This window comes from Borostomias antarcticus (assembly GCF_949987555.1).
Source record: "Borostomias antarcticus genome assembly, chromosome: 22".
NCBI classification, from domain to species: Eukaryota; Metazoa; Chordata; class Actinopteri; order Stomiiformes; family Stomiidae; genus Borostomias; species Borostomias antarcticus.
The window spans coordinates 20,072,478-20,099,230 of NC_140255.1; the positions used below are offsets into that span (position 1 = coordinate 20,072,478).

Below are 26,753 nucleotides of genomic sequence, written 5' to 3' on the forward strand. Positions count from 1 at the left end.
TATCCAGAGCAGCTGTAGTGAGATCTGTATCCAGAGCAGCTGTAGTGAGATCTGTATCTAGAGCAGCTGTAGTGAGATCTGTATCCAGAGCAGCTGTAGTGAGATCTGTATCCAGAGCAGCTGTAGGGAGATCTGTATCCAGAGCAGTTGTAGTGAGATCTGTATCCAGAGCAGCTGTAGTGTCTAGAGTCTAGAGGACGATTCCCAGATGTGAAAAGACAGAACTACACTATATTGTGTCCTCAACAAGAATTGCTGACTCACTGTGAGAAGGTGATGTCGTAGTTATAAGGGTTTTGTAACATAACTTGATACGATTCAGAACTCTTTTACTGTCTTTCTTTGTAAGGTAGAAGAGTTATTATACATAATGCATGTATTTATTTATCTGGTTATTCTACCCCGAGCAGCTGGCAGGGGTATTTATCCTTTCTGTCTTGTTTTGATCGTTGCATATTCTTTCAACTTATCTTCTTCATGTCTTTTATTTTTCTCTGTCTTATTTGGCCACTGTTAATATTTGTAAACACTGAGCTTTCCTACTGTATAACGCGTGTTAAAGTGTGGCCGTGTGAATGCTGGTGAGTAAAAGCCCGTTTGCCGGTCTGCAGCGGCCTCATCGTCCCGGAGGTGAGGGGGAACGAGACGGTCCCCGAGGTGGAGACCAGCTCCGGCTACGCTCTGCTGCACTTCTTCAGCGACGCGGCCTACAACCTGACGGGGTTCGAGATCTTCTACTCGTGAGTGTCTCAGTTAATCATCCACCAGCGGGGGCTTGAGAATACACCACCCACACCATGCAGAGCACTCTTAAGAATAGATGGTACTGATGGTTAAGTATTGTAACCCTAGTTACCCACAGGGCTAGCTCCTATTGGCTAGTGAAACCTAGCCAGCTACAACTGACTGAAGAAAAAAAAACATACACGCACCTGTGTTCAACCAGGTCCGGTGCTCCACTGTATAAGTGGGCTTCGCCTGCACAACTGCTCCTAACTGACATGTTCAGCGAGCAGACTGCAGGGTCAGCAAGTCAGTTCCCTGGGGGGCTCCGCTCCGCTCATAGAACCAGGGTTACAACACGTAACCATCCTTCTATCTCCTGGAGCTCCAGTCTTGTCTGAGGGACTAAATGAGTCTTGTCTGAATGACTAAATGAGTCTTGTCTGAATGACTAAATGAGTCTTGTCTGAGTGAATGAGTCTTGTCTGAGTGACTAAATGAGTCTTGTCTGAATGACTAAATGAGTCTTGTCTGAGTGAATGAGTCTTGTCTGAGTGAATGAGTCTTGTCTGAGTGACTAAATGAATCTTGTCTCCGTCTGAAGGATCAACTCCTGCCCTAACAACTGCTCAGGCCACGGGAAGTGCACCACGGGGAACTCCATCGCCAGCCGGGTGTACTGTGAGTGTGAGAAGTACTGGAAGGGGGCGGCGTGCGACATCCCGTACTGCAGGAACAACTGCGGCAGCCCCGACCACGGATACTGTGACCTGACCGGGGAGAAGCTCTGCGTCTGCAACGACAGCTGGCAGGGTGAGCAACGCCTAGCCAATCACAGCTGGCAGGGTGAGCAACTCCTAGCCAATCACAGCCGGCAGGGTGAGCAACGCCTAGCCAATCACAGCTGGCAGGGTGAGCAACGCCTAGCCAATCACAGCTGGCAGGGTGAGCAACGCCTAGCCAATCACAGCTGGCAGGGTGAGCAACGCCTAGCCAATCACAGCCGGCAGGGTGAGCAACGACTAGCCAATCACAGCCGGCAGGGTGAGCAACCCTAACCCTATACATGAATTATAGACTGTTGGATAGGGACTAGACTGGAGGGGTGATGATGATGATGATGAAGAGGAGGGTAGGGACTAGACTGGGGGGTTGAGAGGATGAGGGTTAGGGTTGAGAAGAGGAGAGTGTTTGCTCAGTCACCCCTGATTCTGGGTCAGTCTCCTTGGTTTTGGAACCTCTTTCTTCATCTTTTCATCTTTTTTTTCTTGATTCTTTCTATGCATTTAACCTTTGTGAAGCACTTTGTGAATCCTCTCTGTGAGAAGTGCTATATAAATACAATTTACCTACTTACTTCATCCTCCTCATCGTCTCAATCTAAAAATGAGTTAAATATTACATGTTAACGCAGCTGCTGGCGCTCTGGCGCCCCCTGGTGTTCACCCTGCAGTGTGCAGCCTGCTGGCCCTCTGGCGCCCCCTGGTGGACTGATGCAGTCTGTGTGTTGTCATGTGATCCCACCAGGTCCAGACTGCTCTCTGACTGTGCCGTCCACCGAGTCCTACTGGGTGCTGCCCAGCGTCAAGCCCTTCGGAACCGCCCTGGCACGGGCTTCCCACAAGGCCGTGGTGCAGGACGAGATCATGTGGGTGGTGGGCGGGTACACCTTCAACTACAGCTCCTTCCAGCTGATCCTCAAGTAAGATCCTCCCCTCTTCCCCTAACCACCCCCCTACCCCTACCCCTAACCACCCAACTACCCTCTACCCCCTCTAACCCTAACCCTACCTACCCCTAACCACCCCCCTACCCCTAACCACCCACCTACCCCTAACCACCCCTCTACCCCTAACCACCCCTTTACCCCTAACCACCCCCCTACCCCTAACCACCCCTCTACCCCTAACCACCCACCTACCCTAACCCTTCACCTGACCACCCAACTACCCTCTACCCCCTCTAACCCTAACCCTACCTACCCCTAACCACCCACCTACCCTACCCCTAACCACCCACCTACCCTACCCCTAACCACCCCTCTACCCCTAACCACCCACCTACCCTACCCCTAACCACCCACCTACCCCTAACCACCTACCTACCCCCTACCCCTAACCACCCACCTACCCTACCCCTAACCACCCCTCTACCCCTAACCACCCACCTACCCTACCCCTAACCACCCCTCTACCCCTAACCACCCACCTACCCTACCCCTAACCACCCCCTACCCCTACCCCTAACCACCCCTCTACCCCTAACCACCCACCTACCCTTAACCACCCACCTACCCTACCCCTAACCACCCACCTACCCCTACCCCTAACCACCCACCTACCCCTACCCACCCACCTACCCTCTACCCCTAACCACCCAACTACCCCTACCCACCCACCTACCCCTACCCCTAACCACCCCCTACCCCTACCCCTAACCACCCACCTACCCCTACCCACCCACCTACCCTCTACCCCTAACCACCCAACTACCCCTACCCACCCACCTACCCCTACCCCTAACCACCCACCTACCCCTACCCACCCACCTACCCCTAACCACCCACCTACCCCTAAACCCTAACCACCCACCTACCCTTCACCTGACCACCCACCTACCCCTACCCCTTACCACCCAACTACCCTCCACCCCTAACCACCCACCTACCCCTAACCACCCACCTACCCCTACCCCTAACCACCCAACTACCCTCCACCCCTAACCACCCACCTACCCCTAACCACCCACCTACCCCTACCCCTAACCACCCACCTACCCCTAACCACCCACCTACCCCTACCCCTAACCACCCACCTACCCCTACCCCTAACCACCCATCTACCCTACCCCTAACCACCCACCTACCCCTACCCACCCACCTAGCCATCCAATCAGCCATCCAATCAGCCATCTAATCAGTCAGCCATCGAATCAGTCAGCCATCCAATCAATCAGCCATCCAGTCAGCCATCCAATCAGCCATCCAATCAGCCATCCAATCAGTCAGCCATCCAATCAATCAGCCATCCAATCAATCAGCCATCCAATCAATCAGCCATCCAATCAATCAGCCATCCAATCAGTCAGCCAGTCAGTCAGCCAGTCAGTCAGTCAGTCAGCCAGTCAGTCAGTCAGTCAGTCAGTCAGTCAGTCAGTCAGTCAGTCAACCAGTCAGTCAGTCAGTCAGTCAACCAGTCAGTCAGTCAGTCAGTCAGTCAGTCAGTCAGTCAGTCAGTCATCCAGTCAGTCAGTCAACCAGTCAGTCAGTCAGTCAGTCAGTCAGTCAGTCAGTCAGTCAGTCAGTCATCCAGTCAGTCAGTCAGTCAGCCAGTCAGTCAGTCAGTCAGTCAGTCAGTCAGCCAGTCAGCTAGTCAGTCAGTCAGTCAGACAGACAGACAGACAAAGTAAGTGGGTGTGTTCAGTGTGACAGTAGTGTGTTCCTCCGTGTTCAGTGTGACGGTAGCATGTTCTCTGTGTTCAGTGTGACGGTAGCGTGTTCAGTGTGATGGTAGCGTGTTCAGTGTGACGGTAGCGTGTTCAGTGTGACGGTAGCGTGTTCAGTGTGATGGTAGCGTGTTCAGTGTGATGGTAGCGTGTTCAGTGTGACGGTAGCATGTTCTCTGTGTTCAGTGTGAGGGTAGTGTGTTCAGTGTGAGGGTAGTGTGTTCAGTGTGATGGTAGCGTGTTCAGTGTGACGGAGGCGTGTTCAGTGTGATGGTAGCGTGTTCAGTGTGACGGAGGCGTGTTCAGTGTGATGGTAGCGTGTTCAGTGTGACGGAGGCGTGTTCAGTGTGAGGGTAGCGTGTTCAGTGTGACGGAGGCGTGTTCAGTGTGATGGTAGCGTGTTCAGTGTGACGGAGGCATGTTCAGTGTGATGGTAGCGTGTTCAGTGTGATGGTAGTGTGTTCAGTGTGATGGTAGTGTGTTCAGTGTGACGGTAGCGTGTTCAGTGTGACGGTAGCGTGTTCAGTGTGACGGTAGCGTGTTCAGTGTGATGGTAGCGTGTTCAGTGTGATGGTAGCGTGTTCAGTGTGACGGTAGCGTGTTCAGTGTGACAGTAGTGTGTTCAGTGTGACGGTAGCATGTTCAGTGTGACGGTAGCATGTTCAGTGTGATGGTAGTGTGTTCAGTGTGACGGTAGCATGTTCAGTGTGACGGTAGCATGTTCAGTGTGACGGTAGTGTGTTCAGTGTGACAGTAGCGTGTTCAGTGTGATGGTAGCGTGTTCTCTGTGTTCAGTGTGATGGTAGTGTGTTCAGTGTGATGGTAGTGTGTTCAGTGTGATGGTAGTGTGTTCAGTGTGATGGTAGTGTGTTCAGTGTGATGGTAGTGTGTTCAGTGTGATGGTAGTGTGTTCAGTGTGATGGTAGCGTGTTCTCTGTGTTCAGTGTGATGGTAGTGTGTTCAGTGTGATGGTAGTGTGTTCAGTGTGATGGTAGTGTGTTCAGTGTGACGGTAGCATGTTCAGTGTGATGTAGCGTGTTCTCTGTGTTCAGTGTGATGGTAGTGTGTTCAGTGTGATGGTAGTGTGTTCAGTGTGATGGTAGTGTGTTCAGTGTGATGGTAGTGTGTTCAGTGTGATGGTAGTGTGTTCAGTGTGATGGTAGTGTGTTCAGTGTGATGTAGCGTGTTCAGTGTGACGGTAGCGTGTCTCTGGCCTGTGTTCAGTTATAATCTGGAGAGTGGCGTCTGGAGCACCGTTCCCAGCAACAGCGGCCCTCTGCCCCGATACGGACACTCCCTCGCCGCCTACCAGGTGAGACACATCCACCAATCACAGGCCTGCAGACACCTGCATCTACCTGCAACTGTCTCTCTTCTACAGCTCAACTTTTAACTGTAAAATACACACAGAAGCATTCTGGTAGCCAAGAAACCTGAAATACAACCAAACAATCACACAATGCTCTCCTCTCTCCTCTCTCCTTCTCTAACCTCCTCCTCTCTCCTCTCCTCTCCTCCTCCTCCTCCTCTCTCCTCCTCTCTCCTCTCCTCTCCTCTCCTCTCCTCTCCTCTCCTCCTCCTCCTCCTCTCTCCTCCTCCTCCTCTCTCCTCTCCTCTCCTCTCCTCTCCTCTCCTCTCCTCTCCTCTCCTCTCCTCTCCTCTCCTCTCCTCTCCTCTCCTCCTCTCTCCTCTCTCCTCTCCTCTCCTCCTCCTCCTCCTCTCTCCTCCTCTCTCCTCTCTCCTCCTCTCTCCTCCTCTCACCTCCTCTCTCCTCCTCCTCTCTCCTCCTCTCTCCTCCTCTCTCCTCCTCCTCTCTCCTCCTCCTCCTCCTCCTCTCTCCTCCTCCTCCTCCTCCTCCTCCTCTCTCTTCTCTCCTTCTCTCTCCTCCTCCTCTCTCCTCCTCTCTCCTCTCCTCTCCTCTCCTCCTCTCTCCTCCTCCTCCTCCTCTCTCCTCTCCTCTCCTCTCCTCTCCTCTCCTCTCCTCTCCTCTCCTCTCCTCTCCTCTCCTCTCCTCTCCTCCTCCTCTCTCCTCCTCCTCTCTCCTCTCCTCTCCTCCTCCTCTCTCCTCTCCTCTCCTCTCTCCTCTCTCCTTTTCCCTCCTCCTCCTCTCTCCTCCTCCTCCTCCTCCTCCTCCTCCTCCTCTCTCTTCTCTCCTTCTCTCTCCTCCTCCTCTCTCCTCCTCTCTCCTCTCCTCCTCTCTCCTCCTCCTCCTCCTCTCTCCTCTCCTCTCCTCTCCTCTCCTCTCCTCTCCTCTCCTCTCCTCTCCTCCTCCTCTCCTCTCCTCCTCTCCCCTCTCCTCTCTCCTCCTCTCTCCTCCTCTCTCCTCTCCTCCTCCTCTCTCCTCCTCTCTCCTCTCCTCCTCCTCCTCCTCTTCCTCAGGATGACATCTACATGTTTGGTGGGAAGCTGGAGGCGGGGCCGGGCAACGTGACGGACGAGTTGTGGGCGTTCCACACCCCCAGCAGGACCTGGTCTCTGCTCCGCCCCTCCGGCCAGCCCGGCCACGCCCAGGTCTACGCCGTGGAGGGTCACTCCGCCCACTGCGCCCAGCTGGACAACGGAGACGCCGTCATGGTGGTCGTGTTCGGCTACTCTCCCATCTACAGCTACATCAGCAACGTGCAGGAGTACAACCTGAGTGAGTCAGTGTGTGCGTGTGTGTGTCCGTAAGCGTGTGTGTGTGTGTACGCGTGTTTGTGCGTGTGTGTGCGTGTTGTGGGTGGTATGTGTTGATGTGATGGGCAGTCTATGTGAACTGTCTCTGTGTATTCTCATGTCTCCACTGGGGGGTAGTATTGTCTCTAATAACCTGGGGATGCTGGAGTGTGTGTATCTCCCTGGGCTGTCTGTGTGTGTGTGTGTGTTGGTGTGTTCCTGCCCGTGTGTGTTGACGTGTCCCCTCCCCCCAGGGACGAACGCGTGGGCGGTCCCGGAGACGCGGGGGGCGGTGCCTCAGGGAGGGTACGGACACAGCAGCACCTATCACAGCGCCAGCGGCAGCCTGTACGTCCACGGAGGCTACAAGGCCCTGCCCGCCAACAAGTACGGCCTGGTGGACGACCTCTACCGCTACCACGTCAGCACACGCACCTGGTGAGGCCACACACACACACACACACACACACACACACACACGCACACACGCACGCACACTCACACACACACACACACACACACACACACACACACACACACACACACTAGGCCTTTAACGACTTTTAATTTTTAAAGGTCGACCTTTCACACCACCTACAGGTCGTGCAGTCGACTAGTCGAGGCTCCAAAACCCTTTCAGGAATTAATGCTAACAAGTAGGCCTATATAATAGAAATTATAAAAAAAAAAAAAAAATTAAATAGCCCAAATCCAGCAGATGACAAATTACTTAATATTTGTATTTATTTACCGCATAACAATGGAAGTGTGACTCAGCCAGACTTCGGTAGGCTAAACTATTGTGGTGACAATCCTAGCCTATAATGCCGTGTATTGATCAAACACATCCTACTCCGTATCACTGTACTCCTCGCGAATTACTTACACCTTGCTATCAAAAAAAAGCTTTATTGGTCTTACAAAGCAATAGCCTATTGCAGGAAATGATCAACTGAATGAGGAATTAATTATCAGCCGGAAATAGCCAAGAGTAGATAAATAGACCTAACGTTACCGTACCTTCACTATCCCTGAGCTTCAAGCCTGCGTTCATGTCTATCTGCAGAGTGTGTCTGGCTCATCCCAGGTGGGGGGGATCGCTCACACAGCTCCACAGACACATTCATAGTGGCCGCGTTGTCATGGATGGTGCAGAAAGTAACCAGGCCCCACTTCTCGATCGTTTCTTTCAGCGCCTGGGCAATATTGACCGCGGTGTGTCTCTCGGCCATGATGCTGGTTCGCAGCACTCTCGATAAGATCTCCCAGGTGTCGGTAATGTAGTGCGCTGTTACGGTGACGTACGGATCCATGGTGCAAGAGGTCCAAAGACCCGTAGTGAGCGAGACATCCAGTCCTTTCATCTCCTCTTTCATCTTCTCTGTCACGGTGTTGAACTGGAGCGTGATGTGGCTACAAATCGTAACAGGTGATTGGATTGTGTAGCTCGGTTAAAAAACTCGATGATCGCCCTGAAGCCTTCCCCATAGATGGCAGAAAGTGGTCGGATATCTTTAACGACGAAATTCACAAGTAAACCAGTTATCTGCTCCTTCCTCGTATCAGTGAGGGGGATTTTCCTGTATTCACCTGCTGGTCTGCCTCGTTTCGCATCGCCGTTCAGACTCAGAGCTGCGCTGATCGTTGCTAATATGGGCCTTCACCTGATCGTTGCTAATGCCTTCACCTGATCGTTGCTAACGTGGGCCTTCACCTGATCGTTGCTAACGTGGGCCTTCACCTGATCGTTGCTAACGTGGGCCTTCACCTGATCGTTGCTAATGTGGGCCTTCACCTGATCGTTGCTAATGTGGGCCTTCACCTGATCGTTGCTAATGTGGGCCTTCACCTGATCGTTGCTAATGCCTTCACCTGATCGTTGCTAATGCCTTCACCTGATCGTTGCTAATGTGGGCCTTCACCTGATCGGTGCTAATGTGGGCCTTCACCTGATCGGTGCTAATGTGGGCCTTCACCTGATCGTTGCTAATCTGGGCCTTCACCTGGTCGTTGCTAATGTGGGCCTTCACCTGACATATTTACAGTCGTAGAGCCCAGATTAAAAGGCTGCTCAGTGTAATACTGAGATGTGAAACAAGCTCATTCATTTGTGATTAGTGAAAACTGTGATGAGGCTCTAGCCGTGCGTTTGTTGAGAAATAATCCACATCCCTCCAGCCAATCAGAATCGAGTATTCACCCAGGCCATGGTATAATAATAAATGCATGTTGTTTCAAATCTGATGACACTGCCCTGCTGCCACACCCCACACACGCACACCTCAACTGGTCGACTGCAGCTCAACAGCGTCGACTTGTGGTGGAAAGGTCGACCGGCCGACTAGTCGACCAGTCGGTTAATGCCCTAACACACACACACACACACACACACACCTGTACCGATACCACATCAGCACATGCATCTGATGAGGCCACACACACACACACACACACACACACACACACACACACACACACACACACACCTGTACCGATACCACATCAACACACACACCTGGTGAGGGCGCACACATACACACAAGAGGTAAGTGGTGTGTGTGAGTGAGTATTTGGTGAGGTAAGTGGTGTGTGTGACTATGGTGTGTGTGTGTGTGTTTGTGTGTGAGTGAGTATTTGGTGAGTGGTGTGTGTGAGTGAGTATTTGGTGAGTGGTGTGTGTGAGTGAGTATTTGGTGAGGTAAGTGGTGTGTGTGCGTGAGTATTTGGTGAGTGGTGTGTGTGACTATGGTGTGTGTGTTTGCAGGACGATCCTGAGGGAGAGCGGTTACCCGCGGTACCTCCACACCACCGTGTTGCTAAGCGGGACGCTGCTGGTCTTCGGAGGAAACACACACAACGACACGTCGCTTAGCAACGGCGCCAAATGCTTCTCTGCAGACTTCCTGGCTTACGACATCGGTATGTCCCGCCTAGTGTTTATGTTTCTCTAAGACTATCATAAGCTTAGTTATCTATATCTGTGTATGTTTTGCGTTGGCTGGCGTGTTCTATCTAGCTGACTGAGCTGGCAAAACAACCTGGCTGGCTAGATAGCAGTTGACCTGCAGCTTGTGTGACAAATATGGTAAACTAACGTCAGCTAAATCAAATAAAATCAAATAAAACTTTATTTGTATAGCGCATTTCATACCCAGAGGCAACACAATGCGCTTTACAGAGAGCAATGGGGGGGGGGCATAGGTCCCACCCCTACATATTCCAGAGGGAAGCAAAAAAAAACAGTTTCACCCGGGGGCCAGAAAAGTGAGCTGTAAAAATGCTTTGCTGACCTCTCAACGAGACGATTGAGCAGCTAGCCACCGCCATGAACGGTACAGAGGGATGCATTCAAAACGTTTATTACAAAACTGGCAAAGAATGCTGGCAACTGCTGTGCGTGTAGATCTGATGGAGACGGTCTCTGTGCGCGTAGATCTGATGGAGATGGTCTATCCATGTGCGTGTAGATCAGATGGAGATGGTCCCTGAGGCGAGGCAGGGTGTGTTCAGAGTGGGAGTGATGAGGTTGTTGTGTGTTTGAGGCAGGGTGTGTTCAGAGTGGGAGTGATGAGGTTGTTGTGTGTTTGAGGCAGGGTGTGTTCAGAGTGGGAGTGATGAGGTTGTTGTGTGTTTGAGGCAGGGTGTGTTCAGAGTGGGAGTGATGAGGTTGTTGTGTGTTTGAGGCAGGGTGTGTTCAGAGTGGGAGTGATGAGGTTGTTGTGTGTTTGAGGCAGGGTGTGTTCAGCGTGGGAGTGATGAGGTTGTGTTTCTGGTCCCCAGCGTGTGACGAGTGGACGGTTCTTCTCAAGCCCGACCTGCACAGAGACGTCAACCGCTTCGGCCACTCCGCCGTGGTCAGCAACGGGTCAGTCTGACGGAGCCATGGACTCAACATGGCGTCACACCTGCTCTCTGCTTCAGCACATATAGGAAACATAAATATAGATCCAGGTCCATGCATGTAGTATGTTAAGGTAGTATGTTAAGATGGAATGTACCACCCAGGTATGTAGTATGCTAAGGTAGTATGTTAAGGTAGCATGTTAACCTCCCTGGGTCCATGTAGGTAGTATGTTAAGGTAGCATGTTAACCTGCCCAGGTCCATGTATGTAGTATGTTAAAGGAGAACGCCGCTTTCATAGAAAGTTTAACTCAAATGTCGCTTTGTCCTCAATGAAACCGATCGGTACACACCAACATTTAACCGATTCGTGCAGTAGTAAGATAGCTCCTTTTTCCTCTGTGCGTGCACAGGTAGCATGTTAAGATGGTGTGTTCCCCCAGGTCCATGTATGTGTTCGGCGGGTTCTCCAGCGTTCTCCTGAGCGGGGTGCTGGTGTACCGGCCCCCCAGCTGCCAGGCCTTCCAGGAGGAGGGGGCGTGTGTGGGGGCGGGCCCCGGGGTGCGCTGCGTCTGGGGCCAGGGCCACTGCTCGCCCTGGGAGCCCAGCAGGGCCAACGGGACCACCCTGCCGGCCTTCTGCCCCCCTAAACCAGGTAGGGGAGTGTGAGTGTGTCTGTCTGCCCCCCTAAACCAGGTAGGGGAGTGTGAGTGTGTCTCTTTCTGCCCCCCTAAACCAGGTAGGGGAGTGTGAGAGTGTCTCTTTCTGCCCCCCTAAACCAGGTAGGGGAGTGTGAGTGTGTCTCTTTCTGCCCCCCTAAACCAGGTAGGGGAGTGTGAGTGTGTCTGTCTGCTCTCTGCCCCCCTAAACCAGGTAGGGGAGTGTGAGTGTGTCTGTCTGCCCCCCTAAACCAGGTAGGGGAGTGTGAGTGTGTCTGTCTGCTCTCTGCCCCCCTAAACCAGGTAGGGGAGTGTGAGTGTGTCTGTCTGCCCCCCTAAACCAGGTAGGGGAGTGTGAGTGTGTCTGTCTGCTCTCTGCCCCCCTAAACCAGGTAGGGGAGTGGGAGTGTGTCTGTCTGCTCTCTGCCCCCCTAAACCAGGTAGGGGAGTGTGAGTGTGTCTCTCTCTGCCCCCCTAAACCAGGTAGGGGAGTGTGAGAGTGTGTCTGTGAGGGACTGAGGTAGTGGTAAAGCTAACTGTAGAGCTAACTGTAGAGCTAACTGTAGAGCTAACTGTAGAGCTAACTGTAGAGCTAACTGTAGAGCTAACTGTAGAGCTAACTGTAGAGCAGTGTGATTGCAGCAGTAGCTAAACGCACCAGCAGACGTCTCCAAGATGACCCCCCATGTGGAACACTTCAAAATGAACATTAGCATAGCCAGGCTGAACACTGGTCCGCTGGTACACTCTGCACCAACGCCATCTACACTGGCTGGCTCTCCCTGCCTCTCTCTCTCTCTCTCTCTATGACTCTCTCTCTCTCTCTCTCTCTCTCTCTCTATGACTCTCTCTCTCTCTATGATTCTCTCTCCCTGCCTCTCTCTCTCTCTATGCCTCTCTCTCTCTCTCTCTCTATGACTCTCTCTCTCTCTCTCTCTCTCTCTCTATGCCTCTCTCTCTATCTGTCCCCGTGGATGAGGTTCTATCACCCCCCCCTCTCTCTCTCTGTCTCCGTGGATGAGGTTCTATCGTTTCTCTCTCTTTGTCTGTCTCTCTCTTTCTGTCTCTCAGTCACTGTGGATGACGTTCTATCATTTCTGTCTCTCTCATTCACCGTGGATGAGGTTCTATTGTTTCACTCTCTCTCTCAGTCACGGTGGATGAGGTTCTATCGTTTCTCTCAGTCACAGTGGATGAGCGCTGTTATCGTTTCTCTCTCTCTGTCACCGTGGATGAGGTTCTATCATTTCTGTCTCTCTCATTCACCGTGGATGAGGTTCTGTTGTTTCTCTCTCTCTCTGTCACCGTGGATGAGGTTCTATCGTTTCTCTCTCATAGCCCTTTTCCACCAAGAAGGAACCGGTTCTGTGCCGGTTCGCGCACCTAATTTTGAACGGTTCCAAGCATTCCGACCAAAAATAAATACGTTCGGGAACCTCAAAGTTGGTTCCGAACTGGCACCAAAAAATAGTAGGTTTTTCAGCGCGAACCGTGATGATATAATGACGTACAACGGTTCCGCTCAAAACTGGTCGAAATGAACCAGAGTTACTTTGGTGGAAAAGGGCTACCAGTCACGGTGGATGAGGTTCTATCATTTCTCTCTCTCTCAGTCACGGTGGATGAGGTTCTATCATTTCTCTCTCTCTCAGTCACGGTGGATGAGGTTCTATCATTTCTCTCTCTCTCAGTCACGGTGGATGAGGTTCTATCGTTTCTCTCTCTCTGTCACGGTGGATGAGGTTCTATCGTTTCTCTCTCTCTCAGTCACGGTGGATGAGGTTCTATAGTTTCTCTCTCTCTCAGTCACGGTGGATGAGGTTCTCTCGTTTCTCTCTCTCTCAGTCACGGTGGATGAGGTTCTCTCGTTTCTCTCTCTCTCAGTCACGGTGGATGAGGTTCTCTCGTTTCTCTCTCTCTCAGTCACGGTGGATGAGGTTCTCTCGTTTCTCTCTCTCTCAGTCACGGTGGATGAGAGGTTCTCTCGCTTCTCTCTCTCTCAGTCACGGTGGATGAGGTTCTCTCGTTTCTCTCTCTCAGTCACGGTGGATGAGGTTCTCTCGTTTCTCTCTCTCTCAGTCACGGTGGATGAGCGGTGCTATCGTTTCTCCGACTGCGGCAGCTGCACTTCCAACACCAACGGCTGCCACTGGTGTGACGACAAGAAGTGCCTTTCTGCCTCAAGCAACTGCACCGCCGTGAGTACACCAGCAGAGGGCGCCAGAGACCCGCCACTCACGGTCCGGCCCCAGCCTCAACCCTGGACGGACCATCCTCTCCTTCTCCTCCTCCTCTAACCATCCTCTCCTCCTCCTCCTCCTCTAACCATCCTCTCCTTCTCCTCCTCCTCTAACCATCCTCTCCTCCTCCTCCTCTTCCTCCTCCTCCTCTAACCATCCTCTCCTCCTCCTCCTCTAACCATCCTCTCCTCCTCCTCCTCCTCTAACCATCCCCTCCTCCTCCTCCTCCTCTAACCATCCTCTCCTCCTCCTCCTCTTCCTCCTCCTCCTCTAACCATCCTCTCCTCCTCCTCCTCTAACCATCCTCTCCTCCTCCTCCTCCTCTAACCATCCCCTCCTCCTCCTCCTCCTCTAACCATCCTCTCCTCCTCCTCCTCTTCCTCCTCCTCCTCTAACCATCCTGACCTCCTCCTCCTGCTCCTTCTCCTCTTCCTCCTCCTCCTCCTCCTCCTCCTCTAACCATCCTCTCCTCCTCCTCCTCCTCTAACCATCCCCTCCTCCTCCTCCTCCTCTAACCATCCTCTCCTCCTCCTCCTCTTCCTCCTCCTCCTCTAACCATCCTGACCTCCTCCTCCTCCTCCTCTAACCATCCTCTCCTCCTCCTCCTCTAACCATCCTCTCCTCCTCCTCCTCCTCTAACCATCCCCTCCTCCTCCTCCTCCTCTAACCATCCTCTCCTCCTCCTCCTCTTCCTCCTCCTCCTCTAACCATCCTGACCTCCTCCTCCTGCTCCTTCTCCTCTTCCTCCTCCTCCTCCTCCTCCTCCTCCTCCTCTAACCATCCCCTCCTCCTCCTCCTCTTCTAACCATCCTCTCCTCCTCCTCTAACCATCCCCTCCTCCTCCTCCTCCTCCTCCTCCTCCTCTAACCATCCCCTCCTCCTCCTCCTCCTCTAACCATCCTCTCCTCCTCCTCCTCCTCTAACCATCCCCTCCTCCTCCTCTAACCATCCTCTCCTCCTCCTCCTCTAACCATCCCCTCCTCCTCCTCCTCCTCTAACCATCCTCTCCTCCTCCTCCTCCTCCTCTAACCATCCCCTCCTCCTCCTCTAACCATCCTCTCCTCCTCCTCCTCTAACCATCCCCTCCTCCTCCTCTAACCATCCTCTCCTCCTCCTCCTCTAACCATCCCCTCCTCCTCCTCCTCTAACCATCCCCTCCTCCTCCTCCTCTAACCATCCTCTCCTCCTCCTCTAACCATCCTCTCCTCCTCCTCTAACCATCCCCTCCTCCTCCTCCTCTTCTAACCATCCTCTCCTCCTCCTCTAACCATCCCCTCCTCCTCCTCCTCCTCCTCCTCTAACCATCCCCTCCTCCTCCTCCTCCTCTAACCATCCCCTCCTCCTCCTCCTCCTCTAACCATCCCCTCCTCCTCCTCCTCTAACCATCCTCTCCTCCTCCTCCTCCTCCTCTAACCATCCCCTCCTCCTCCTCCTCCTCCTCCTCCTCCTCCAGACGGTGAAGGAGTTCAGCCAGTGTCCAGTGAGGAGTGAGCATGCGTGCAGCAAGCTGGCCAACTGCAGGAGCTGCTCCCTGAACCCCGGCTGTCAGTGGGACCACCATCAGCAGGAGTGTCACGCTCTGCCTGGTGAGACACACACACACACACACACACACACACACACACACACACGCATACACACGCACACACGCATACACACACACACACACACACACACACACACACACGTATACACACGCACGCACGCACACACACACACACACACAAACACACGCATACACACGCACGCACGCGCACACACACACGCACGCATACACACGCACACACACACACTCATACGCATACACACGCACACACACACACTCATACGCATACACACGCATACACTCACACTCTCACACGCATACACGCACACACATACACGCACGCCCGCACACACACACACTCACTCAGACGCATACACATGCACACGCACGCGTACACACACACACGCACACACACACTCACACAGGCATGCACACACACGCACGCACACACTCACACCCACACACATACAGACACACTCACAAACATTTTAATAATTTATTTATGTCCACATAGAGAAAATTACATACAGGGACACCAATATTAAGGGTGCACTCAGAATACACTCACAATTCAGGGACCAGCAGAATAGATTTCTTTTTCACACATCAACACACATACACACACACATCAACACACACACACACATCAACACACACACGCACACATGCGCACACACACAGCCTGGTACTAGTCTAGTCTGGTCCATTCCTGGTCCATTCCTGGTACTAGTTCTAGTCTGGTCCATTCCTGGTACTAGTCTGGTCCATTCCTGGTCCATTCCTGGTGCTAGTCTAGTCTGGTCCATTCCTGGTCCATTCCTGGTCCATTCCTGGTACTAGTTCTAGTCTGGTCCATTCCTGGTACTAGTTCTAGTCTGGTCCATTCCTGGTACTAATTCTAGTCTGGTCCATTCCTGGTACTAGTCTAGTCTGGTCCATTCCTGGTACTAGTTCTAGTCTGGTCCATTCCTGGTATTAGTTCTAGTCTGGTCCATTCCTGGTATTAGTTCTAGTCTGGTCCATTCCTGGTGCTAGTCTAGTCTGGTCCATTCCTGGTCCATTCCTGGTGCTAGTCTAGTCTGGTCCATTCCTGGTATTAGTTCTAGTCTGGTCCATTCCTGGTGCTAGTCTAGTCTGGTCCATTCCTGGCCCATTCCTGGTGCTAGTCTAGTCTGGTCCATTCCTGGTCCATTCCTGGTCCATTCCTGGTACTAGTTCTAGTCTGGTCCATTCCTGGTGCTAGTCTAGTCTGGTTCATTCCTGGTCCATTCCTGGTGCTAGTCTAGTCTGGTTCATTCCTGGTCCATTCCTGGTCCATTCCTGGTGCTATCTTGGTTCTCTGGTCCTCAGCCCAGCTGTGTGGTGAGGGGTGGAGCCAGGTGGGTGATCTGTGTCTGAGGATCAACTCGAGCAGCGAGAGCTACGACAACGCCCAGCACTACTGCAAGAACCTGGCGGGGAACATCGCCTCGCTCACCAGCGCCACGCAGGTCCACTTCATCCTGGACGAGCTGCAGAAGATCCAGCAGCACCACAAGGTCAGTCCTGTTCCCAGAACCCAACCCTAACATTACCCAACCCTAACCTAACCCTATCCTAACATTACCCAACCCTAACACAACCCCCCAGAACCCAACCCTAACATTACCCAACCCTAACACAACCCCCCCCCCACCCTAACCTAACCCTAACCCTAACCCAAGGGTAACCTAACCTTACCCTAACCCAACCCAAGGGTAACCTAACCCTTTCCTAACCCTACCCTAACCCTAACCTAACCCTATCCTAACCCAACCCAAGGGTAACCTAACCCTATCCTAACCCTATCCTAACCCAACCCAAGGGTAACCTAACGCTATCCTAACCCTACCCTAACCCAACCCAAGGGTAACCTAACCCTATCCTAACCCAACCCAAGGGTAACCTAACCCTATCCTAACCCTATCCTAACCCTATCCTAACCCTAACCCAACCCAAGGGTAACCTAACCCTATCCTTACCCAACCCAAGGGTATCCTAACCCTATCCTAACCCAACCCAAGGGTAACCTAACCCTACCCTAACCCTATCCTAACCCAGCATGACCAGGTCGTCTCCATAGCCAGATCTTTCTCCTCATTGTGTTACATCGCTGGAGAAGCTCGGGCTCATTATCCCTCTGAGATGAGGGGGAAAACGCTCTACTACTTTAAACCAATCACAATAGTCTTGCGTGGCGCTAAGCTTGTTGTGCTCTCCAGCTGTGCCTTGCTCAATAGTGTCGGGTGATTGAATCTGATTGGCGCCACTGGAATTGAGTGAAATGAGAGGTTGAACTGAACAACTTCCTCCTGGGCTGGACTATGTTCCCCCTACGCCTGCATTATACCATCCGCTGGTTTACACTCTAGTACACACACACACACACACACACACACACACACACACACACACACACACACACACACACACACACACACACACACACACACACACACACACACACACACACACACACACACACATCTAGAGGGATTGCTGTTGTAACAAACTCTCTGCCCCCCCTTGTGTATGTGTGCATGCCTGCGCTTGTTTGTGCATGTCTGTGTGTGTATGCGTGTGTGTGTGTCTGCGTGTGTGTGTGCATGTGTGTGTGTGTCTGCGTGTGTGTGTGTGTGTGTGTGTGTATGTGTGTGTGTGTGTCTGCGGGTGTGTGTGTGTGTGCGTGTGTGTATTTATGCGTGTATGCGTGTGTGTGTGTGCGTACGTGCGTGTGTATTTATGCGTGTATGTGTGTGTGTGTGCATGTCTGTGTATGTATGTGTGTGTGTATGTGTGTGCGTGCATGTGTGTATGTGTGCGTGTATGTGTGTGCGTGTGCGTGCGTGTGCGTGTGTGTGTGCGTGTGTGTGTGTGTGTGTGTGTGTCCCTCCCTCCCCTCAGAGGCTGTCCCCCTGGGTGGGGCTGAGGAAGATCAACGTGTCGTACTGGGGCTGGGAGGACGCGTCCCCGTTCACTAACAGCTCCCTGCAGTGGCTCCCCGGGGAGCCCAACGACTCGGGCTTCTGCGCCCTGCTGGACGAGAGCCAGCTGACCGGCCTGAGGGCCACGCCCTGCACCGCCTCCGCTCACGGGCTCATCTGTGAGAAACCCGCGGGTGAGAGAGCACACACACACACACACACGCACGCACGCACACACACGCACGCACGCACGCACGCACGCACGCACGCACGCACGCACGCACGCGCAAACACACACACACGCGCACACAAACACACACACACACGCGCGCAAACACACACACGCGCACACACACACACACACACACACACAAACATACACACATAACGGAGACACACAAGCAAGCATGCACACATGTATTTGAAACGCACAAGCACGTTTACCAGTGTGTCATCCTGACCTCTCCCCCCCCCCTGGTCAGTGAGCCCCAGCCAGAGCGCGCGCCCGTGTAAGATGCCCTGCGCCCTGAGGACCAGCTGTGCTAACTGCACCAGCCAGGCCATGGAGTGCATGTGGTGCTCCGGGACGCAGCGCTGCGTCGACTCCACCGCCTACGTCTGCTCCTTCCCCTACGGACAGTGTCTGGAGTGGCAGACCGGAGACTGCCTGGGTGAGTCTGTGTGTGTGTGCGTGTGTGCGTGTGTGTGTGTGTGTGTGTGTGTGTGTGTGTGTGTGTGTGTGTGTGTGTGTGCGCGTGCGCGCGTGTGTGTGTGTGTGTGTGGAGCACGCCTGTCTCCTGCCAGCCAGTCTGACAGAACCCTATATTATAGTGGCTGATTGAAAGGAGAATTAAAAGCTTCTTCCAGGCCCCATGTGTGAGAGCAGCTACGGGGGATCATTCATCCTCTGTCTGGAAACACAGCTGTCAGAAAGGAGCTATTTTATTTGCCATTTTGAGTTCACCAGTCACACTTGAGAATGTTCCCCAGCATCATAGTTCAGTCACAGTGCTTCACCGGCCCTCTGGCCTGGAGGAGCAGAGAGCAGAGCTCTGGGGGGGGCTGGTCTTATAGGAGCAGAGAGCAGAGTTCTGGGGGGGGGCTGGTCTTATAGGAGCAGAGTTCTGGGGGGGAGCTGGTCTTATAGGAGCAGAGAGCAGAGTTCTGGGGGGGGGCTGGTCTTATAGGAGCAGAGAGCAGAGTTCTGGGGGGGGGCTGGTCTTATAGGAGCAGAGAGCAGAGCTCTGGGGGGGGCTGGTCTTATAGGAGCAGAGTTCTGGGGGGGGGTGGTCTTATAGGAGCAGAGAGCAGAGTTCTGGGGGGGGCTGGTCTTATAGGAGCAGAGTTCTGGGGGGGGAGCTGGTCTTATAGGAGCAGAGAGCAGAGTTCTGGGGGGGGGTGGTCTTATAGGAGCAGAGAGCAGAGTTCTGGGGGGGGGGGGCTGGTCTTATAGGAGCAGAGTTCTGGGGGGGAGCTGGTCTTATAGGAGCAGAGAGCAGAGTTCTGGGGGGGAGCTGGTCTTATAGGAGCAGAGAGCAGAGTTCTGGGGGGGGGGTGGTCTTATAGGAGCAGAGAGCAGAGTTCTGGGGGGGGAGCTGGTCTTATAGGAGCAGAGAGCAGAGTTCTGGGGGGGAGCTGGTCTTATAGGAGCAGAGAGCAGAGTTCTGGGGGGGGGGAGCTGGTCTTATAGGATCAGAGAGCAGAGTTCTGGGGGGGAGCTGGTCTTATAGGAGCAGAGAGCAGAGTTCTGGGGGGGAGCTGGTCTTATAGGAGCAGAGAGCAGAGTTCTGGGGGGGGAGCTGGTCTTATAGGAGCAGAGAGCAGAGTTCTGGGGGGGGGGGCTGGTCTTATAGGAGCAGAGAGCAGAGTTCTGGGGGGGGGTGGTCTTATAGGAGCAGAGAGCAGAGTTCTGGGGGGGGGGCTGGTCTTATAGGAGCAGAGAGCAGAGTTCTGGGGGGGGGGTGGTCTTATAGGAGCAGAGAGCAGAGTTCTGGGGGGGGGGTGGTCTTATAGGAGCAGAGTTCTGGGGGGGGCTGGTCTTATAGGAGCAGAGAGCAGAGTTCTGGGGGGGGAGCTGGTCTTATAGGAGCAGAGAGCAGAGTTCTGGGGGGGGAGCTGGTCTTATAGGAGCAGAGAGCAGAGTTCTGTGTACATGTACAGACTGAGAAGTAGGGGCCCTAGAACTGATCCCTGTGGAACCCCACATGTCAACTCGGTGTTCTTTGAGCTGTGGTCACCAAGGGCGACAAAAAACTCTCGACCAGTGAAATAAGTCCTGAACTAGTCAAGGACCGGTCCGGAGAGGATGACCCAGTCAAGGACTGGACCAGAGAGGCCGACCCAGTTCTCCAGTCTTCTAATAAGGATACTATGATCTAACGTGTCAAACGCTGCACTCAGGTCCAGGAGGACAAGGACAGAGAGCTTTTTCAAGTCTGCATTTATTCTGAGGTCGTTGACAACCTTGACCAGCGCTGTCTCTGTGCTATGATGCTGGCGAAAACCTGACTGAAAAGTGTCCAGGATACAATTTGCAGCTAGGAAATCATTTAGCTGTTTGCTTTTTTTTTTCTTCGAGAACTTAACTTAAAAAAGGAGATTGGAGAAAAAATTAAGTCTAAAATAAGTTGTTTTTCTTCAGATTGGGTTTTACCAGGGCAGTTTTAAGCGCTGATGTAAAAATGTCTGTACTGAGGGAACAATTTAGAATAGTTAATGTGTCCATGGATACAGAGTTGAAAATAGTCTTGAAGAACTTGGTGGGAATAGGATTGAGAGGCAGGTAGACGACTTAAGTTGTAACACCACTTTGCTCAGCATCTTTCAGCTGCAAACGCTGTGTGTTCCAGCTGCGCTAGTGGCCTGTGTCTGTCTGTGGTGTGTGTGTCTGTCTGTGGTCTGTGTGTGTGTGTGTATGTGTGTGTGTGCGTGCGTGCGCTGATTTTTAATTCTGCAGCGTTTCATTTTGACTGAAGGTGTATTTGAATGGATTGATTTGAAATGAAATAAATAAATCCATACATTGATAGCGGGTATGGAGCAGTAAGAGACACACATCGGGATGAATGTTGTGGTCTGGGATGTTTCCTGGGTTCTGAAGTGCTGTTCTGCTCTCAGCTGATAGACCAGGCAGCTCCGTGCTCAAGATGAACGCTTTTCAATTAAAATGAATTCCTTCAGCTTAAAGCTCTCTAGCAAAGGAGATCTCATCTTCTTGGAACGCAGTGTGCACGGCACAGAATGTTCCGGAGGAAAAATAATAATTCTTTAAATACAGATGGAGAAGGAACTCGTAAGTGGCTTCACTTTGCCGTGATTGCCGCCGTCTGTTGTCATGGTTACCGGTCCATTAGCAGGATGTCAGAGATTATTTGACGTAACCTGGAAGGAGGAGAGAGGAGACGTAACCTGGAAGGAGGAGAGCCCCCGAGGAGAGAGCCCCCGCTCTGTCTCCTGCGTCTCCTTGAAATAGTGCCGGCGTTCTCTAAATGTCTGTCTGCAGGAGCGAGCCAACGCTAAAACCTCCCCAACACTTACAGTAGGTGGGCTGAGTCCAGACTGTTCTAGGGTCTGTGTTTCCAGACTGTTCTAGGGTCTGTGTTTCCAGGCTGTTTGAGGGTCTGTGTTTCCAGGCTGTTTGAGGGTCTGTGTTTCCAGGCTGTTTGAGGGTCTGTGTTTCCAGGCTGTTTGAGGGTCTGTGTTTCCAGGCTGTTTGAGGGTCTGTGTTTCCAGACTGTTTGAGGGTCTGTGTTTCCAGACTGTTTCAGGGTCTGTGTTTCCAGACTGTTTGAGGGTCTGTGTTTCCAGGCTGTAAATTAGATTTACTAAAAGTAAGCTGAATCGTCCAAACAGTCTACTCAGAAAGATAATACATTGACATTTATTACCTTTTAAAACTCACGCCCCCGGGACGCAGCATTCAGTCAAAGTGCGCATGCGCAACGTTGTGCTTAAACAACACAGTAGTAGCTAACTATTCCGGCGTCTATGGATATCATGCGTTTTTTAGCATAATGATTCATGGCGGAGGTGAGAAAACCGAAAAGAAACATCACGGAGGAAGCCAGAAAAAGAAAAAGACAATCTGATAACGTTAGGACAGTACGACAGTGCACTTACTCACAGAGCCTGTGGGGGCGCAGTTCCGAGAAAACCTGAGAAAACGCTTTGTATTGCTTTAAGAGTCATGATGGGTATTAAGAGTCAGGATGGGTATTAAGAGTCAGGATGGGTATTAAGAGTCAGGATGGGTATTAAGAGTCAGGATGGGTATTAAGAGTCAGGATGGGTATTAAGAGTCAGGATGGGTATTAAGAGTCAGGATGGGTATTAAGAGTCAGGATGGGTATTAAGAGTCATGATGGGCGTCAGCATCCAGAGAGAGCTACAGTGGAGAGATGGTGGGGTTCTCCTCACTGTTTTAAATAGGTGTTCCACCCCAGAACTGTTCTGGCCTGCAGACTATAATGTAATAGAATGTTTTGAATGGACTGTCATGTAATATAATATATGAATCTAATGTTTTAAATGGGTGTGTGAGGGTACCTGTGCCGGACTGTTTCCCTCCTGTGTTGCAGCCCAGAACTGTTCGGGCCTGCGGACGTGTGGTCAGTGCTTGGAGCAGCCGGAGTGCGGCTGGTGCAGTGACCCCAGCAGCACGGGGAAGGGCCAGTGCATGGAGGGCTCCTACCGGGGGCCCATGAGGAGCCCCGCCAAGCAGGGCCACAACCAGGGGCAGGCCGGGGGCCAGGGCCAGGACATGGTGCTGGAGCCTGGCCTCTGCCCCAGGGAGAAGGGCTTCGACTGGGCCTTCATCCACTGTCCCGGTCAGAACCCGCACTACTGGACCACATTACAATCACACTGTTCATATTGGAACACAAGACTAGGCCTACTGTCCTAGAATCTACTCTTACTGTCCTAGAATCTACTCTTACTGTCCTAGAATCTACTCTTACTGTCCTAGAATCTACTCTTACTGTCCTAGAATAGGCCTACTCTTACTGTTCTAGAATAGGCCTACTCTTACTGTCCTAGAATCTACTCTTACTGTCCTAGAATCTACTCTTACTGCCCTAGAATAGGCCTACTCTTACTGTCCTAGAATCTACTCTTACTGTCCTAGAATCTACTCTTACTGTCCTAGAATAGACCTACTCTTACTGTCCTAGAATAGGCCTACTCTTACTGTCCTAGAATCTACTCTTACTGTCCTAGAATAGGCCTACTCTTACTGTCCTAGAATAGACCTACTCTTACTGTTCTAGAATAGGCCTACTCTTACTGTCCTAGAATCTACTCTTACTGTCCTAGAATCTACTCTTACTGTCCTAGAATCTACTCTTACTGTCCTAGAATCTACTCTTACTGTCCTAGAATCTACTCTTACTGCCCTAGAATAGGCCTACTCTTACTGTCCTAGAATCTACTCTTACTGTCCTAGAATCTACTCTTACTGTCCTAGAATCTACTCTTACTGTCCTAGAATAGACCTACTCTTACTGTCCTAGAATAGGCCTACTCTTACTGTCCTAGAATCTACTCTTACTGTCCTAGAATAGGCCTACTCTTACTGTCCTAGAATAGGCCTACTCTTACTGTCCTAGAATAGACCTACTCTTACTGTTCTAGAATAGGCCTACTCTTACTGTCCTAGAATCTACTCTTACTGTCCTAGAATCTACTCTTACTGTCCTAGAATAGGCCTACTCTTACTGTCCTAGAATAGGCCTACTCTTACTGTCCTAGAATCTACTCTTACTGTCCTAGAATCTACTCTTACTGTCCTAGAATAGGCCTACTCTTACTGCCCTAGAATATACCTACTCTTACTGTACTAGAATAGGCCTACTCTTACTGTCCTAGAATAGGCCTACTCTTACTGCCCTAGAATAGGCCTACTCTTACTGCCCTAGAATAGGCCTACTCTTACTGCCCTAGAATAGGCCTACTCTTACTGCCCTAGAATAGGCCTACTCTTACTGCCCTAGAATAGGTCTACTCTTACTGTCCTAGAATCTACTCTTACTGTCCTAGAATAGGCCTACTCTTACTGTCCTAGAATCTACTCTTAGTGTCCTAGAATATGTCTATTCTTACTCGCCTTCACACACACACACACACACACACACACACACACACACACACACACACAAACACACACACAGGCAGGTTACTTGGGTTTCATATTGACTGAAACGTGGTATTGACTGAGGTGTGTTACAGTAATCCAGCCGTCCACTGTCTCAGTGATGTAAGACTTTATAAAGATATAAACCCACAATGCACTTCACGACCACAGCATGCCCGCTGATCACCTGGTCCAAGTAACCCGACACCCAGCTCTCAATGTCTGTGTTTTAATAGTGTTATGAGCCAGGGTGCTACTGCAGCTATACTTCAGTTCTGTGAGTGTTTTTATTAGAGGTCGACCAATTAATGTTTTTTGCTGATTAATCGGAGCTGATGGGACGCTTTGAGAACTGGTCTGAACTGGGTTGTGATAGTGTCCATGCTGAGAAGCCTCTGCCCTCTGGAAATACACCATATTCAAACCATGTAGGTCTAAGACACCACATATTTAAGGTTGTTCCGTTACATATTTAATATACTTTTTATCTTATATATATATTTGAATTGATTGACAAGGATCTGGACCACAGCCACCCAGCAACTGACAAAAAGGAATAGGCTACTTTATTTGAACTTTACTGAAGATAAATATAAATAAAGGTATTTTAAGAAAATGTCCTGGATATAGCCTCCTCTTGGGTGAGAAGAAGACATTCTTAGAGATTCTCCTCAGTGAAACACAATCATTCATAGAGGGAATGAATAGTGAAGGAAATGTGTTCTGCTCTGTTGGACATGGAGGCCTCCCAGGGGTCAGAGGTCAGGTGTGTGCAGGTAGGAGAGGCTTCAACGCCTGAGGAAACAAACAGGACATGTAGGCCTGACCTCTCTGACCTCTCTGAGTTTATCACTCTCTGCCTTTCAGCCTACCTTGAGTTTGATCATTCACATTTATTTACTTAGGTATTTAATTTATTTGACAGTGGCTATTTCATTTTTATTGCTATAACTGTTTGCTATATCAAGTTTTTCCTGCTCCAATCTATCATTATTATATCCGCCTTTAAAAATACACGATTGGTCGACCTCTAGTTTGTATGTGCTATAATATGCTATAATATGCTATAACATGCTATAATATGCTATAACATGCTATAATATGCTATAACATGCTATAACATGCTATAACATGCTATAATATGCTATAACATGCTATAATATGCTATAACATGCTATAACATGCTATAACATGCTATAATATGCTATAATATGCTATAATATGCTATAACATGCTATAACATGCTATAACATGCTATAACATGCTATAATATGCTATAATATGCTATAACATGCTATAATATGCTATAACATGCTATAACATGCTATAATATGCTATAACATGCTATAACATGCTATAATATGCTATAATATGCTATAACATGCTATAACATGCTATAACATGCTATAATATGCTATAATATGCTATAACATGCTATAATATGCTATAATATGCTATAACATGCTATAACATGCTATAACATGCTATAATATGCTATAATATGCTATAATATGCTATAACATGCTATAATATGCTATAACATGCTATAACATGCTATAATATGCTATAATATGCTATAACATGCTATAACATGCTATAATATGCTATAATATGCTATAACATGCTATAATATGCTATAACATGCTATAACATGCTATAATATGCTATAACATGCTATAATATGCTATAACATGCTATAATATGCTATAATATGCTCTGGTCCTCTGGTCTGGTCTCTGGTCCTCTGGTCCTCTGGTCCTCTGGTCTCTGGTCCTCTGGTCCTCTGGTCCTCTGGTCCTCTGGTCTCTGGTCCTCTGGTCCCTGGTCTCTGGTCTCTGGTCTCTGGTCCTCTGGTCCCTGGTCCTCTGGTCCTCTGGTCCCTGGTCCTGTCTCTGACGTGCTGTCCTGTGTCCTCCCCAGCGTGCCAGTGTAACGGTCACAGCGTGTGTGTGAACGGGAGTGTGTGTGAGCAGTGTGTGTGTGAACGGGAGTGTGTGTGAGCAGTGTGTGTGTGTGTGTGTGTGTCTCTGACGTGCTGTCCTGTGTGTCCCCAGCGTGCCAGTGTAACGGTCACAGCGTGTGTGTGAACGGGAGTGTGTGTGAGCAGTGTGTGTGTGTGTGTGTGTCTCTGACGTGCTGTCCTGTGTCCTCCCCAGCGTGCCAGTGTAACGGTCACAGCGTGTGTGTGAACGGGAGTGTGTGTGAGCAGTGCCGTAACCTGACCACCGGGCCGCACTGCCAGACATGCATGCCCGGTTACCACGGAGACCCCACCAACGGAGGGAAATGTCAAGGTGAGAACACACACACACACACAATACAATACGCACACACACACACACTCACACTATACAACACAATACAACACACACACACACACAATACAATACGCACACACACACACACTCACACTATACAACACAATACAACACACACACACACACAATACAATACGCACACACACACACACTCACACTATACACCACAATACAACACACACACACAACACAATACAATACGCACACACACACACACAACACAATACAACACGCACACACACACACACACACTC

General features: G+C 51.0%; 1 protein-coding gene across 1 annotated transcript in view; it reads left to right on the forward strand.

Moving 5' to 3' along the window:
* The window catches only part of atrnl1b (attractin-like 1b), a 120,866-nt gene that overhangs the window by 16,003 nt on the left and 78,110 nt on the right, over positions 1-26,753 (forward strand). Inside the window, exons 4-19 of the mRNA XM_084455866.1 lie at positions 612-740; positions 1,328-1,536; positions 2,251-2,425; positions 5,392-5,479; positions 6,547-6,805; positions 7,077-7,260; positions 9,587-9,741; positions 10,603-10,687; positions 11,108-11,319; positions 13,403-13,521; positions 15,017-15,149; positions 16,460-16,647; positions 18,032-18,245; positions 18,534-18,722; positions 22,629-22,877; positions 26,338-26,475. Coding sequence (XP_084311992.1) covers positions 612-740; positions 1,328-1,536; positions 2,251-2,425; positions 5,392-5,479; positions 6,547-6,805; positions 7,077-7,260; positions 9,587-9,741; positions 10,603-10,687; positions 11,108-11,319; positions 13,403-13,521; positions 15,017-15,149; positions 16,460-16,647; positions 18,032-18,245; positions 18,534-18,722; positions 22,629-22,877; positions 26,338-26,475 — 2,726 coding nt within the window. The remainder of the gene's footprint in view (positions 1-611; positions 741-1,327; positions 1,537-2,250; positions 2,426-5,391; positions 5,480-6,546; positions 6,806-7,076; positions 7,261-9,586; positions 9,742-10,602; positions 10,688-11,107; positions 11,320-13,402; positions 13,522-15,016; positions 15,150-16,459; positions 16,648-18,031; positions 18,246-18,533; positions 18,723-22,628; positions 22,878-26,337; positions 26,476-26,753) is intronic.